This window comes from Bidens hawaiensis, unplaced genomic scaffold, assembly GCF_021521415.1.
Source record: "Bidens hawaiensis isolate Kalapana, Puna unplaced genomic scaffold, B.hawaiensis_p1.1 tig00024657_1, whole genome shotgun sequence".
Classification (NCBI taxonomy): domain Eukaryota; kingdom Viridiplantae; phylum Streptophyta; class Magnoliopsida; order Asterales; family Asteraceae; genus Bidens; species Bidens hawaiensis.
The window spans coordinates 79,840-92,759 of NW_027493904.1; the positions used below are offsets into that span (position 1 = coordinate 79,840).

A 12,920-nucleotide genomic window follows, 5' to 3' on the forward strand; every position below is an offset into this window, starting at 1 on the left:
AGCTCAACAAGGTTTTGAAATCGAGTTTGTCAAACGCTTTAGTAAACAAGTCAGCGAAATTATCTAACGTATCAACCTTTTCGAGCACGATCAATTTCTTCTCAGCACAATCCCGTATAAAATGATGACGGATGTCAATGTGTTTAGTTTTTCTATGCTTTACGGGATTGTTAGTTACTGAGATAGCAGCAGTGTTATCAATACAAATAGGAGTATGAGTGAAATTCAGAGCATAATCGCGCAATTGCTGTTGTATCCAAAGAATCTGGGAGCAGCAGTTCGATGCTGCCATGTATTCTGCTTCACAGGTTGAAATGGCGACTGAGGTCTGCTTCTTGCACTGCCATGACACTAATCTGCCTCCAAGAAACTGACATCCACCTGTTGTTGACTTCCGATTCTGATTGCATCCTCCATAATCAGAATCTGTGTAGGCGACTAACTCCAAGTCTCCTCCTTTCGTGTACCACAACCCTAGCTTAGGCTTGCCTTTGAGATATCGCAATATCCTCTTCACACCCTTCAAGTGAGATTCCTTTGGGTTTGCCTGAAAGCGAGCACAAAGACAAACTGCAAACATAATATCAGGTCTTGAAGCAGTTAAGTACATTAAAGAACCTATGATTGCCCGATATTGGGTGGGTTCCACGTCTGCATCGCTATCTGAATCAGCACCCAGTTTATGGTTGACGCAAACTGGAGTATCAAATGGAGTGCTGTCCTCCATCTTGAAGCGTTTGAGAACGTCATGGACATATTTAGTCTGATGAATGAACATCCCATCTTTCTTCTGATCAACTTGCAGTCCTAAAAAGAAAGTTAGTTCACCCATAGCACTCATTTCAAACCTCTGTTTCATGATGGCTTCAAACTCCTGACACATGGCGACTTTTGATGCAGCAAAGATGATGTCGTCCACGTAGACTTGAACCAGAAGAAAGTCTCTTCCATTTCTCTTAACGAACAGTGTACTATCTATCCTTCCCCTTTCAAATTCATTCTCAAGCAAGTAATCGGATAGAGTTGCGTACCAAGCACGAGGGGCCTGATGTAGCCCATATAGCGCTTTACTTAGCTTGTACACGTGATTAGAAAAGTCTGGGTCAGGAAAACCCGGAGGTTGCTCAACGTACACAACCTCATCGACTTTACCGTTAAGAAACGCACTTTTCACGTCTAACTGGAACACCTTCATCTCCTTGTGTGCAGCAAATGCCAAAAACAATCGAATCGCTTCCAATCTCGCCACAGGAGCAAACACTTCATTGTAGTCGATCCCCTCTTGCTGATTAAAACCTTTTACAACCAGCCTCGCCTTGTTCCTGATAATTATCCCTTTATCATCTCTCTTGCATTTGAAAACCCATTTTGTGCCAATCGCATGCACATTTTTCGGTTTTGCAACCAAATCCCAAACCTCCATCTTCTTGAACTGGGCTAACTCTTCTTGCATGGCTTCAACCCACGAGCTGTCCTTGAGAGCCATTTGATAGTTCTGTGGTTCAATCTGGCTGATGAAGCAGGTGTACAAGCATTCGTTAATGATGCCTGTATCTTTAATGCTTGTGTAAACACAGGTGTGCTCATTCAAGCTTTGTCTTGTTTGTACACCGTCGGACAGATCACCTATCACGTTCTCCAAAGGGTGATTTTTGTGAACTCTCGTAGTCGGAACCGAACTGACTTGCAGATTGTCTTCCAGGTTCGAAGGTAGCTCATCAATGGGTAATTGTTGTTGAGAGTGAAACGGATTGAAGAATTCCTCTTCTATAGAGGCAGCAGGGGTATCGACAGTATTTGACGAGGAAGGCTGACATTCATCATACTGCGGTCGTTGCACATAATTGTCTTCCTCATCATAAAGCATCTTCGTAGCAATTCTCTCATCAACTTCTGCACAATCCAAGTAAGGCATGTTAAAAGATTTAAAAAGCCTATCATAGTCGAAAGCCTCAGCGGGTCCCGTGCTTGGTATTGGTGATTTGTAACTTGTGATATCAGTGTTACACACCACCTCAACCTTGCTGGTCGATATATTAAAGACTCGCCTGTTGGGAGTCCCAACAACATATCCGACTAAAATACCTTCGTCGGCTATTTCACCAAATTTAGAATTTGTCTTTAATATCGAACACGGGGACCCGAATGGTTCAAGACCACTCAAGTTAGGTTTTCTCCCATGCATAAGTTCATAACATGTTTTATTCAATCTTTTAACAGTTAAAACTCTATTAAGGATATAACAGGCTGTAGCAACAACTTCAGCCCAGAACACCACAGGAAGTTTCGAATCAGCCAGCATGGTTCTGGCTCCTTCAATTAGCGTTCTGTTCTTCCTCTCAGCCACCCCATTTTGTTGCGGAGTATACGGGGCGCTGTACTGGTGATCTATCCCTTTCTGTAAGTAGAAGATCTCCATCTGATAGTTTTTGAACTCTGTCCCATTGTCACTCCTGATGTATTTAACCTTTTTCCCCATAATATTCTCAACATTGGTAATCAAATTTATTACCATCTGAACCGTTTCATCCTTTGACTTCAGAAAATATACCCAAGAATATCGAGAGAAATCATCAGTGATCACCAAACAGTATGATGTTCCACCTAGGCTTTTTACATTCACGGGACCGAAGAGATCCATGTAAAGTAGGTCTAGGGTACTGACTATTGAATTAATCTTCTTGGTGTGATGGGATTTCTTGTGTTGCTTTCCCTTTTTGCACGATAAGCATTGGTCTACAAAGTTGAAATTTTTCAAGGGAACACCCAGCACCAGCCCATTCTTGACAATGTAGTTCATTTTTTGAAGATGAATATGCCCCATTCTTCGATGCCATAACTCGGACTCCGATTCAGTTGCTTTTGACAGAAGACAAGATTCTTCTGTTGCCATCTCAGTCGACCTCATGTCCATAATATATGTATTCTTTTCCCTTGGAGCCTTCATTACTATCCAATCCTCTGGTATCTTGAAACCAGGATACAGCACTATCGCTTCATTCTTGGTAAAGTGCACTGTGTAATCTTTGTCACAGATCTGCGATACACTCAGCAGATTATGCTTCAGTTCTTCAACGAAATTCACTTTCTCTAACGTCATTTTACCATTAGTCACCATCCCAATTCCAGTAATCCTTCCCCCACTCTCTCCAGCAAAACTCACTCTTCCTCCCTTAACAGGTTTCCATTCGTGTAACAAACTCTTGTTACCCGTCATGTGCCGGGAACAGCCGCTATCCACAACCCATAGATTGTTTGCAGCCCTGTTCAACTGTTCCTGCACGATTAAAGCAGAGGATTAAAATCTGGGGACCCAAGACCTACTGGTCTTGGGTCGATACATCCCGTACTTTGGCTGTCCAAAGTTAGTATTAGTATGATATCTGTAAGTCCTAAAAGGATACCTTCTTGTAGATTGACTATGAGGCCATCCAAACCTTCGTGAATTAAATGAATTATTACTCATGATTTGGTTGTTAACAGGGAAAGACTGAGATCGATTTCTTTGAAAACCTGGATTAGTCCAATTTCTGAACTTTGATGAGTTTTCATTTTTACCATTGTAGTGATTACTGTTAGTTCTGTTCTCAGTTTTCGAAGGCCTCATACCTCTGAATCTCTGCTTCAGAGGGCAATCAGCAATCAGGTGTCCTAATTGATTGCATCTGAAACAACTCCTGTGTTCAACTTTCTTATCAATAGTTGTTTTAGATGTTGAGGCTGCATTACTGCCCGTTTGTCTAACATATGGTGGGATATACGGGTTTAGTGGAGAATTCTTTTCATTTGAGTTATGTTCCTCTCCACATTTTGGTAATACTGCCTCTTCTTTTGTTTCACTCGACTCGGATGACTTGTCCGAATTTGATGAGACAGGACTAGGAACATAAATCTTAACATTAGAAACAGGCTTACTCGTTTCGCCTTTACTAACTTCTGGATCTTTAATCGTAACCTTAACCGGAACTGTCTGACCAATTTCAACATCAACAGATTTCTGATTACTAGGATCATAAGTATAGTTATAATTATAAGGTGGTGGAACTTCCATGATATCCAATTCCTCCCCTTTTAACTGGGGAACTTTGATCACTTACGAGGTGATCAGGTATAGCGGAGGAATTTCTAAATTGCTCAAGTTTTTTGTTTAGTTCCACCACTTTCACCTGGTGATCAGCTATTTGTTTATCCCTTTCAGCTATTAGTTTGGTTTTCTCTTCTAACACCTCATAGCTAAGATCAATTACTTGTATTTTCTCAGCTAGACTGGCTTTAAGACTTCTAATATCTTTCTGACTAGCTTTTATTTTTACTTTGTAACTGTTTTCTCTAGCTTTAGTGTAATGATGATCTTCTTTTAATGTTTTAAATTGAGCATCCAAACTAACAAACTGATCAGTTATTGTTGTCAGTTGTTCAGACAGATTTTCACATTTCGTACAAGGGAGTTTAGTACTTACCTCGGAGAGCTGATCTGTTACTTCTGCCATGTAAGCTTGATTTTCTCCAGTTCCTTTCTCACTTCCTGCAGTTTCGATGTTCACCAAATTGGCCTGTTCGAACACTTCCTCAACATGCAGATTCCAATTGTATTCCCCGTTCTGTCTGGATATCATGGCCTTATTCTCATTACCACTCCCACTATGTTGTGTAGACCTGCTTTGACTGCGTTCTACACGTTCATTTGTGCACTCCTTCGCAAAGTGGCCATTCTGTTGACAGTTATAACACCGCACCTTTGACTTATCAAAACCTGGTCTTTCACCAACAAACTTTCTACCAGTCTTCTTCATAAACCTTTTAACCCTTCTCACAATCATCGCCATCTGCCACTGCAGATCCATCTCTTCCAGATCATCAGCATCGATCTGATCATAGTCTTCGTCTAGCGTTGCAGGATCAACAATCTTGCCTTTATTGTAATTTTCATACGAAGCAATGAAAGATGCATAGAGAGCAAACTGCTGTTCAGCAGATTTAACACTCATGGGCATCTTAGAGTAGTTGTTGTTAGGAACACTTGAAGCGAAACTACCCTTGGTTGCTTGAGGTTTAGAAGCATTTGTTCCTCCAGCTACAAAACACACATCACCATCCATGTTGAGAGTTACATGACCTTCATGTGTTGAGTTAGTGCCCGAGTCTCCCTTTGAGTAGTAAGCAGATGATTCAGACTTCGAACTTGAACTTGAGTTAACTTTTGCACCATACATTCCCGGATCCTGAACCTGATCAGTTGGTGTCTCTTTTCGAACCATGTTAAGTTCAAAAGTTCGTAGTTTGTTGACTGCTGTTTCCAAGTCATAGTCGGCAAACTCTTTGTCTTCTCTCATCAAGACAGTGTACATCTCCCATTTTGGTGGGAGAGCATCAAGAAGCTTTTCGACGATCTCCTCTTCTTTGTAGGCAATAGAATAATTGCTGAGTTCAGTTATCAGGTGATAATATCTCGTGATGATATCATCAAGTGATTCATTCTTCAAATACTTGAACACCGAGAATTGGGTTTTGAGTAGTTTAATCTTGGATGCACGAATCCCACATTACCTTCAAATCGGTTTTCAAGTGCTTCCCATAACTCTCTAGCGGTTTTATACTTCCTGAAGGTGTGAAGAATCTCTTGTGGAATAGCCATTATAATCGCAGCATGAGCTTTTCTTTCAGCCTCATACATCTTCTTTTCTTCCTCTTCCATCTTGTTGTATTTCTTAATCTGTTCACGACCCTCATACAAAGCAGTTGGTGGAATGTATCCGTCTTGAATGCACACCCACATCTTAGCATCTTGGTATTTAACATACTGCTCAAATCGATCTTTCCACGCCACAAAATCGGTACCCTTAAGCATTTTTGGTGCCTTAGTAGCTGAACCTGCTTCCACTTCCATCTTCACCAGTTTCGTAATATTTATAGAAGTCATCTTTTACGAAACGAGAACACAAAGAAACCCGAAATATAAAAATTTTATTCTTAACAGTACTGTAGGCGAAGTTAAAGTTAACTTCGCTTAAGTCTTATCTTCGCTTGAATTCTTAACTTCGCTCCCTTTTTTAAATTCGCATGATTTGGCGAAGTTATTGATAACTTCGCTTAAGTTAAGCGAACTTGTGAGGTAGGCAAAGTTGTGGATAACTTCGCTTGAGATAAGCGAACATGTGAGGAAGGCGAAGTTGTGGATAACTTCGCTTAACCTTATATCTTCGCCTAAACCCTACAAACAGTAGCGGCAACTTCGCCTGATGAACACGATGATTTTGCAGGTTTGATTTCTGGATATTGCGAGGTATGGAAGGTGTAATGGGTTGTTTTTGATGGTGGGAGGTGAGTAGGACACAAAAACTCGGTAAACTCGTCCCGCGAATAGTCTAACGGAACGATTTCTACACCCGCGTGATAATCCCGAACCACACAATCACGAGCAAAAGCTCTGATACCAATTGTAGGTTCCCAGCCGGATCTACACGGAATATCTCGTTCTACTTAGGTGCGGAATCCCTACGTAAGACGTTACGAGCGTAGAAGACGATACACGTTAACACGATCAAACACACGTTACAATAAACAAAGACACGTTGTATTGCAACTGGAAACACGTGATATCAAATCACCGATTACACAACTCGTAAACTCGTTACAACTCGATTCTCTACTCGTCTCATTGATTCTGCCGTAACCTAGCAGTTTATAAAGCACGACAACTTCGCCTAGCATGTTTAGGCGAAGTTTTCCCTAACTTCGCTTGTTCCACAAGTTTGCCTATATCAGCGAACTTGTGAGAACTTCGCTTACATCCAAAACACAAATCCAACTAACTCGATTACAGACACTATATACTGAACTACTGACATCATGCACCAACACGGGCTAAATTCGTCACTTTAGGAGGCATCAAAAGTCGAGCTGAAGGAGCTTCCAAAGCATTTAAAATATGCTTTCCTTGGTAACAATGAAACTTTACATGTTATTATAGCTTCTAATTTATCTGTTGAACAGGAAAGTGCTTTGATGGCGGTGCTGATTGTGAACAAGGAAACAATGGGGTGGACGATAGCGAATTTGAAGGGAATCAGTCCTTCAATTGTGATGCATAAAATCTTAACAGATCCGGATGTCAAACCCGTACACGATTCTCAGCGGAGGTTGAACCCGAACATACGGGATGCGGTGAATATATAAGTGCTAAAGTGGCTAGACTCTGAGATTGTTTTTGCCATCTCGGACAGCACGTGGGTAAGCCCGACACAGACAGTACCAAAAAAAGCGAGCATCCAAGTCGTCAAGGATGACTCAGGTAACGAGGTCGCCACCCGGCCGGTAACCGGGTGGCATATTTGAATTGATTATCGGAAAATGAATGTGGCAACATCGAAAGATCACTTTCCGCTTCCGTTTATCGATCAAATTGTTGAAAAGCTATTTGGTTAAAAATTGTATTGCTTTTTATACGGGTATTCCGGGTATAACTAGATAGCTATTCATCCTGAATATCAGGAGAAGACTACGTTTGCGTGCTCGTATGGCACATTCGCATTTAGGTGAATGCCATTCGGGCTATGTAATGCCCCCACCACCCTTCAAAGGTGCATGAGAAGTATTTTTTCGATATGGTGGGGGAGTATATAGAAATTTTCATGGATGCCATTTCGATTTTTGGCACATCTTTCGAGGCATGTTTAAATCAACTCGAAAGAGTATTGAAAAGATGTGTTGAAACGAACTTGGTTCTTAGTTGCGAGAAGGGCCATTTTATGGTCCAAGAGGGGATTGTTTTAGGCCATGTTGTGTCGAGTCGTGGATTGAGGTGGACCGAGCTAAGGTTCAAGTTATTTCCACTCTACCTCATCCCACGATTGTCAAGGATATTAGATCATTTTTTAGGCATGCCGGGTTTTATAGACGATTTATTAAAGGTTTTAGTGATATCACTAAACCATTATGTAATTTACTATTAAAGGATGCCCTGTTTGACTTTAATAATGAATGTGCTAAAGCCTTTGACATTTTGAAATTGAAACTGGTTGAAGCCCCGATCTTGCAATCACCCGATTGGAATTTACCTTTTGAAATAAGGTGTGATGCAAGTGATTATGCGATCGGGGTTGTTTTGGGTCAACGGGTTGATAAGAAACCCGTTGCCATATACTATACAAGTAAAACTATATCGGATGCTCAATTGAATTACACAACAACCGAGAAGGATTTAGTAGTGGTGGTGGTGGTCGTCGCTGTCGTAGTCGTAGTAGTCGTTGTAGTCGTAGTAGTAGGTGGTGGTAGTCGTAGTCGTAGTTGTAGTAGTAGTAGCAGTAGCAGCAGCAGCAGCAGTAGTAGTAGTAGCAGTAGTAGCAGCAGCAGTAGCAGTAGCAGTAGCAGTAGTAGCAGCAACAGCAGTAGTAGCAGTAGTAGTAGTAGTAGTAGTAAAGTAATTATTTAATCTGACCACTCTTCTGTCAGGTACCTTATGGATAAAAAGGATGCAAAACCGAGGCTCATAAAATGGGTTTTGCTACCGCATGAATTTGATCTAGAGATTTGGGACAAGAAATGAAGTGAGAATGTTGTTGCAGATCACTTGTCCCGAATTATGGTGGAAGATGGAGACAAGGACAGGCCCATTACGAGTCCTTCCCGGATGAGCACATTTTGGCAGACTCACAAAATCCCTGGTTTTCTCATATTGTTAATTTTAATGTTTATGGTGATATACCGGAGCATTGGTGTAACATTCGTTACTTTCAAACCTGAAAACCCGGCCCATTTTAAATTTTCGGTTTTGTTCTAATTAAATTTATATATATTTTAAATTCATTTATGTATTTTTATATTGAATTCGTTAAATCGACCCGTTTCGTCGTTTCAATGTATTCGTAAATATCATTCGATAATTTAATAATAGTTATGACATTTTATTGTCATTATTAACTCATGTTCTATTTCGTGCAATTCATTAATGAAATTCCCAGTTCAAAGATGCATACTTAAACGAGTCCCGAACTATACGAGTATAATATGAAAATAAACCAAAGTATATAACTTTTATTAAGTATATATAGCATTGAAAAGTACAAGGTTCAAATTGTAAACATACTTTAAATTCAATTTAAATATAAAATGAAAGTACAGGGGCTGAATATGTAAATTTTATATTTAAATATAATAATACTAATAATAAAGAGCAGCAGCCTCCCGTCCCCTTTCCCCCTTCTTCCCGTTCGGTTTTCCGATCAAGGCCCGGCCGCCGGATTCCGGCGCCGGCAACACATAATTACAACTTTTCAAGCTCCGATCGATCCGTTAATCCAACCAAACGACGTCTCCACACCTCCTAAACATTATTATCTAATTTATTTCGTCATTCACGAACCAAATTAACTCTAATTATCACTCACCGTCGGAATTATTATTAAATCGCAATAATCGAATTAAACACGAACTAATCCAATTGGCACTATAAATAGGACGATAATCATCTCCTAAACCTTTTTCGAACATAATAACCTACAAACAAATTGTTTATAACCTTTAATTCGTTTACCCATATCCAATTCCGGCCAAAGCTCCGTTCGTCGTCTTTCCCGCGCCATCCGAAGTATTTTTTACATGGTTTTGATTCGTTTTAACCCGACAAATAAAACCCCTAACTCTAAATCAGCAAACATAGAACATTATTTGATAATTGAAATCTAGGGTTTTGTAAGGAAGAAGATGAACAAGAGAATATGTTTTTAAATAATAATTTCCATCTTTTAACAAGAAACTGATTTGGTCCAGTGGTTGTGTATGTTCATTGTTTTTAACAAGAAACTGATTTGGTCCAGTGGTTGTGTATGTTCACTGTGGTCATGAAGACCCGAGTTTGAACCCGGGTCACTGCAGATCCAGTTTATATTTTGCTACAAATTGGTTAAATAGTTTTAATAAAACAAGTATAGATTTATAAATAAATAAAATCAATTTTAAAATAACAATTGTTTAGATTGTTTTTAATCATTTTATCCAAAAATACAACTTTTACAAACCCGAACCCTTTATTAAAACTCGTAATATATATATATATATATAAATATGTATATAAATAATATAAAATCGTTATAACTTTATAGAAACTAAACCATCAAATGTTATACTAAGTTATACTTGTAACGCTAAAACCCCGTGAACATTATATACAATTTAATTGTAAACTTATAAATAATATTATAATAGCAAATCGTTAAATCCGTTAACCTTAAACATTATTATACGTTAAAAGGTGTAAAAGTATATAACTATATATATAAATAATAATACATGAACTTTAAGACCGACATGTTAATTCCATTATTTAGTTAGTAATTATCGTGTTTATTATTTTAGCTCGCGAGATTCGATCCTTCGGTTTCATATAAACGCGCTTTCCGTTTATTTTCTAAGTTGTCATCCAATCTCAAAGGTGAGTTTCTCACACCCCCTTTTTACCCTTTTTAACTATTTTGGGGGTAGCATATATATCCTATCAACAATTTAATTTCTTTTATTTATTATTTACAAACTACAATTCGTTACATGGACTTGTGTGTTTACTTGTTACTTGCTCAAATTATTTGCACATGGATTACTTCAATATAGTATGATCATACGCCCCCCTTTGCGCTCAATACATTTGTTGTTATGAGTGGAAAAGGGCTTCATTATCCGAGTACGTTGGTGCACAATCCCAACTGGAAAGGATCTTACTTGCGCTTATCTGAGTACGCTGGTGCACAATCCCAGTTGGAAATGACATTACTTGCTCATTTACACTTGTTCATGGAATTGTATGATTTTTATGTACGTATATCAAAACTTTTGTGAACTCACCAACTATTCATTTAGTTGACTTTAATATATATATATATGTTACAGGTACAATTATTAGACGAAGAAACGGAGAAGACACTATAACTTAGGTTATATTAATAAATGGACAAGTTGTTAATTGTTCTTATATTTTCCCTTGTATTTCTCTTTACAAACTTGTGTACTTGATGTTTAAATTAATTAATGATAATATTGTCACTTAATAGTGTCACATTTGTTTTGGGAAATCTGTACGTCAAACTTGGGCGTATTCCGCTTTAGCCGGGGTGTTACAATTGGCCAAGGAGAAAGAATAAGCATTTAATGTCACAGGCTAAACAGTACATTTGGGATGACCCGAACTTGTTCAAGATTGGTGCAGATCAGATGATAAGACGACGCATACCCGAGGAGGATGTCAGATCAGTGTTGGAACACGCACATTCGTCCGCGTGTGGGGGTCACCTTAGTGACCAGAAAACAACTAGAAAAAACCTTACGAGTGGCTTCTTTTGGCCATCATTGTTTAAGGATGCTCACGAGTTCGCGACACACTGTTTAAAGTGTCAACAACTCGGGAGCATTCTAAGAGGGATGAGATTCCCTTGAACCCAATCCTAGTAGTTGATATTTTTGATGTTTGGGGGATCGATTTCATGGGCCTATTCCCGAATTCACACGGTAATTTATACATCCTAGTGGTCGTCGACTATGTGTCTAAATGGGTTGAGGCGATAAGCACTAGAACAAATGATCACATGGTATTTTGCAATTTTGTGCAAAGTAATATATTTTCAATATTTGGAGTCCCCCGAACCATCATAAGTAATAGGGGATCTCATTTCAAAAACTAAGTTTGGAAACTTGCTTAAACGATACGGTGTTGATCATAGAATTGCCACACCTTACCATCCACAAACGAGTAGACAAGTTGAGGTGTCTAATCGACAAATTAAACAGATTTTACAAACGACAGTTCGGACGGACCGCAACTCCGCAAGGATTGGTCAACCAAGTTGACCGATGCTCTATGGGCCTACCGAACCCCTTACAAAATGCCGATTGGAACCACTCATTATAGACTTGTGTATGGAAAGGATTGTCATTTACCGGTAGAGATTGCACAAAGATCATATTGGGCTACTAAACATGTTAATATGAACTATGATGATGCAGGTAAGGCAAGGAAGTTGGCTTTGTGTGAAATTGAAGAGTTAAGGGACGAAGCGTATGATTGTGCATCCGGTTACAAGTCAAAGATGAAGAAGGTCCACGATACTAATATTCGGTTGAAGAACATTGAAGTTGGACAAAAATTTTGGTTATACAATACAAGAATGAAGCTCTTCCCGATTAAGTTGAAAAGTAAATGGACGGGCCCGTACTTGGTAGTTGGAGTTGGAAATCATGGTCAATTTGAGATTGAAGATTTGATGACCATTTGAGAAGAGTGGTGAATGGCTATGGATTGAAGCCATATATGGAAATGAAGGACATTCATAACATGGACAAGGAATCAGTGAGTTTTATTGTTACCTCACCGGTTTATGAAGGCAATTGAATGTTCAAGGCACTGTCGAGCTGTAGACATGAAATTCAGCGCTTACGGGAGGCAACCCGAGGTTTGTAAGTGTCTGTCCAGTTTGTTTTCATTTTGTTGAGTCATGTATTGATTGTTGTCTTGAGTTGTGTGCAACAAACATCAAGTGTGGGGAAGATTGTTGGTGGACTTGCAATTTCATGAACTTCGGTAAGAGTTTGGTCAAGTACAGGTCTTTCCAGGTACGTAAAGTATGTTTTCATTTCGGAAACGTGTTAAGGTTGATGTCGGGATGCTGAAGAGTGGTCGGGTCGGAAAATGTCCGGACCCAATTTTGAACGAAACTTTCTGTGGAAAAGTCCCATCGTGATACACGATGACATTTTCCATGGCTCCATCGCGTACTGCGATAGAGTTTGACATCCCTGACGTTATGACGCCATCGTGATACGCGGTAACGTCCTTCCATACCCATCGCATATCGCGATGGGTTCATAGCCCTAATTGAATTGATTTGGGTTGCGATACGCGACCCGTGTGGTTTTAACCCATCACGTATCGCGAT

General features: G+C 39.5%; 1 protein-coding gene across 1 annotated transcript; it reads left to right on the plus strand.

Moving 5' to 3' along the window:
- Positions 1-11,870: 11,870 nt before the first annotated feature.
- LOC143569827 (uncharacterized) lies at positions 11,871-12,260 on the plus strand. Its single transcript, XM_077055641.1, has one exon. The coding sequence runs from the start codon at positions 11,871-11,873 to the stop codon at positions 12,258-12,260; it is 390 nt and encodes a 129-aa protein (XP_076911756.1).
- The last annotated feature ends 660 nt before the right edge of the window (positions 12,261-12,920 follow it).

Coding starts and splice junctions, on each gene's coding strand:
- LOC143569827 (XM_077055641.1), top strand. CDS start 11,871: ATGCCGATTGGAACCACTCATTATAGACTTGTGTATGGAAAGGATTGT.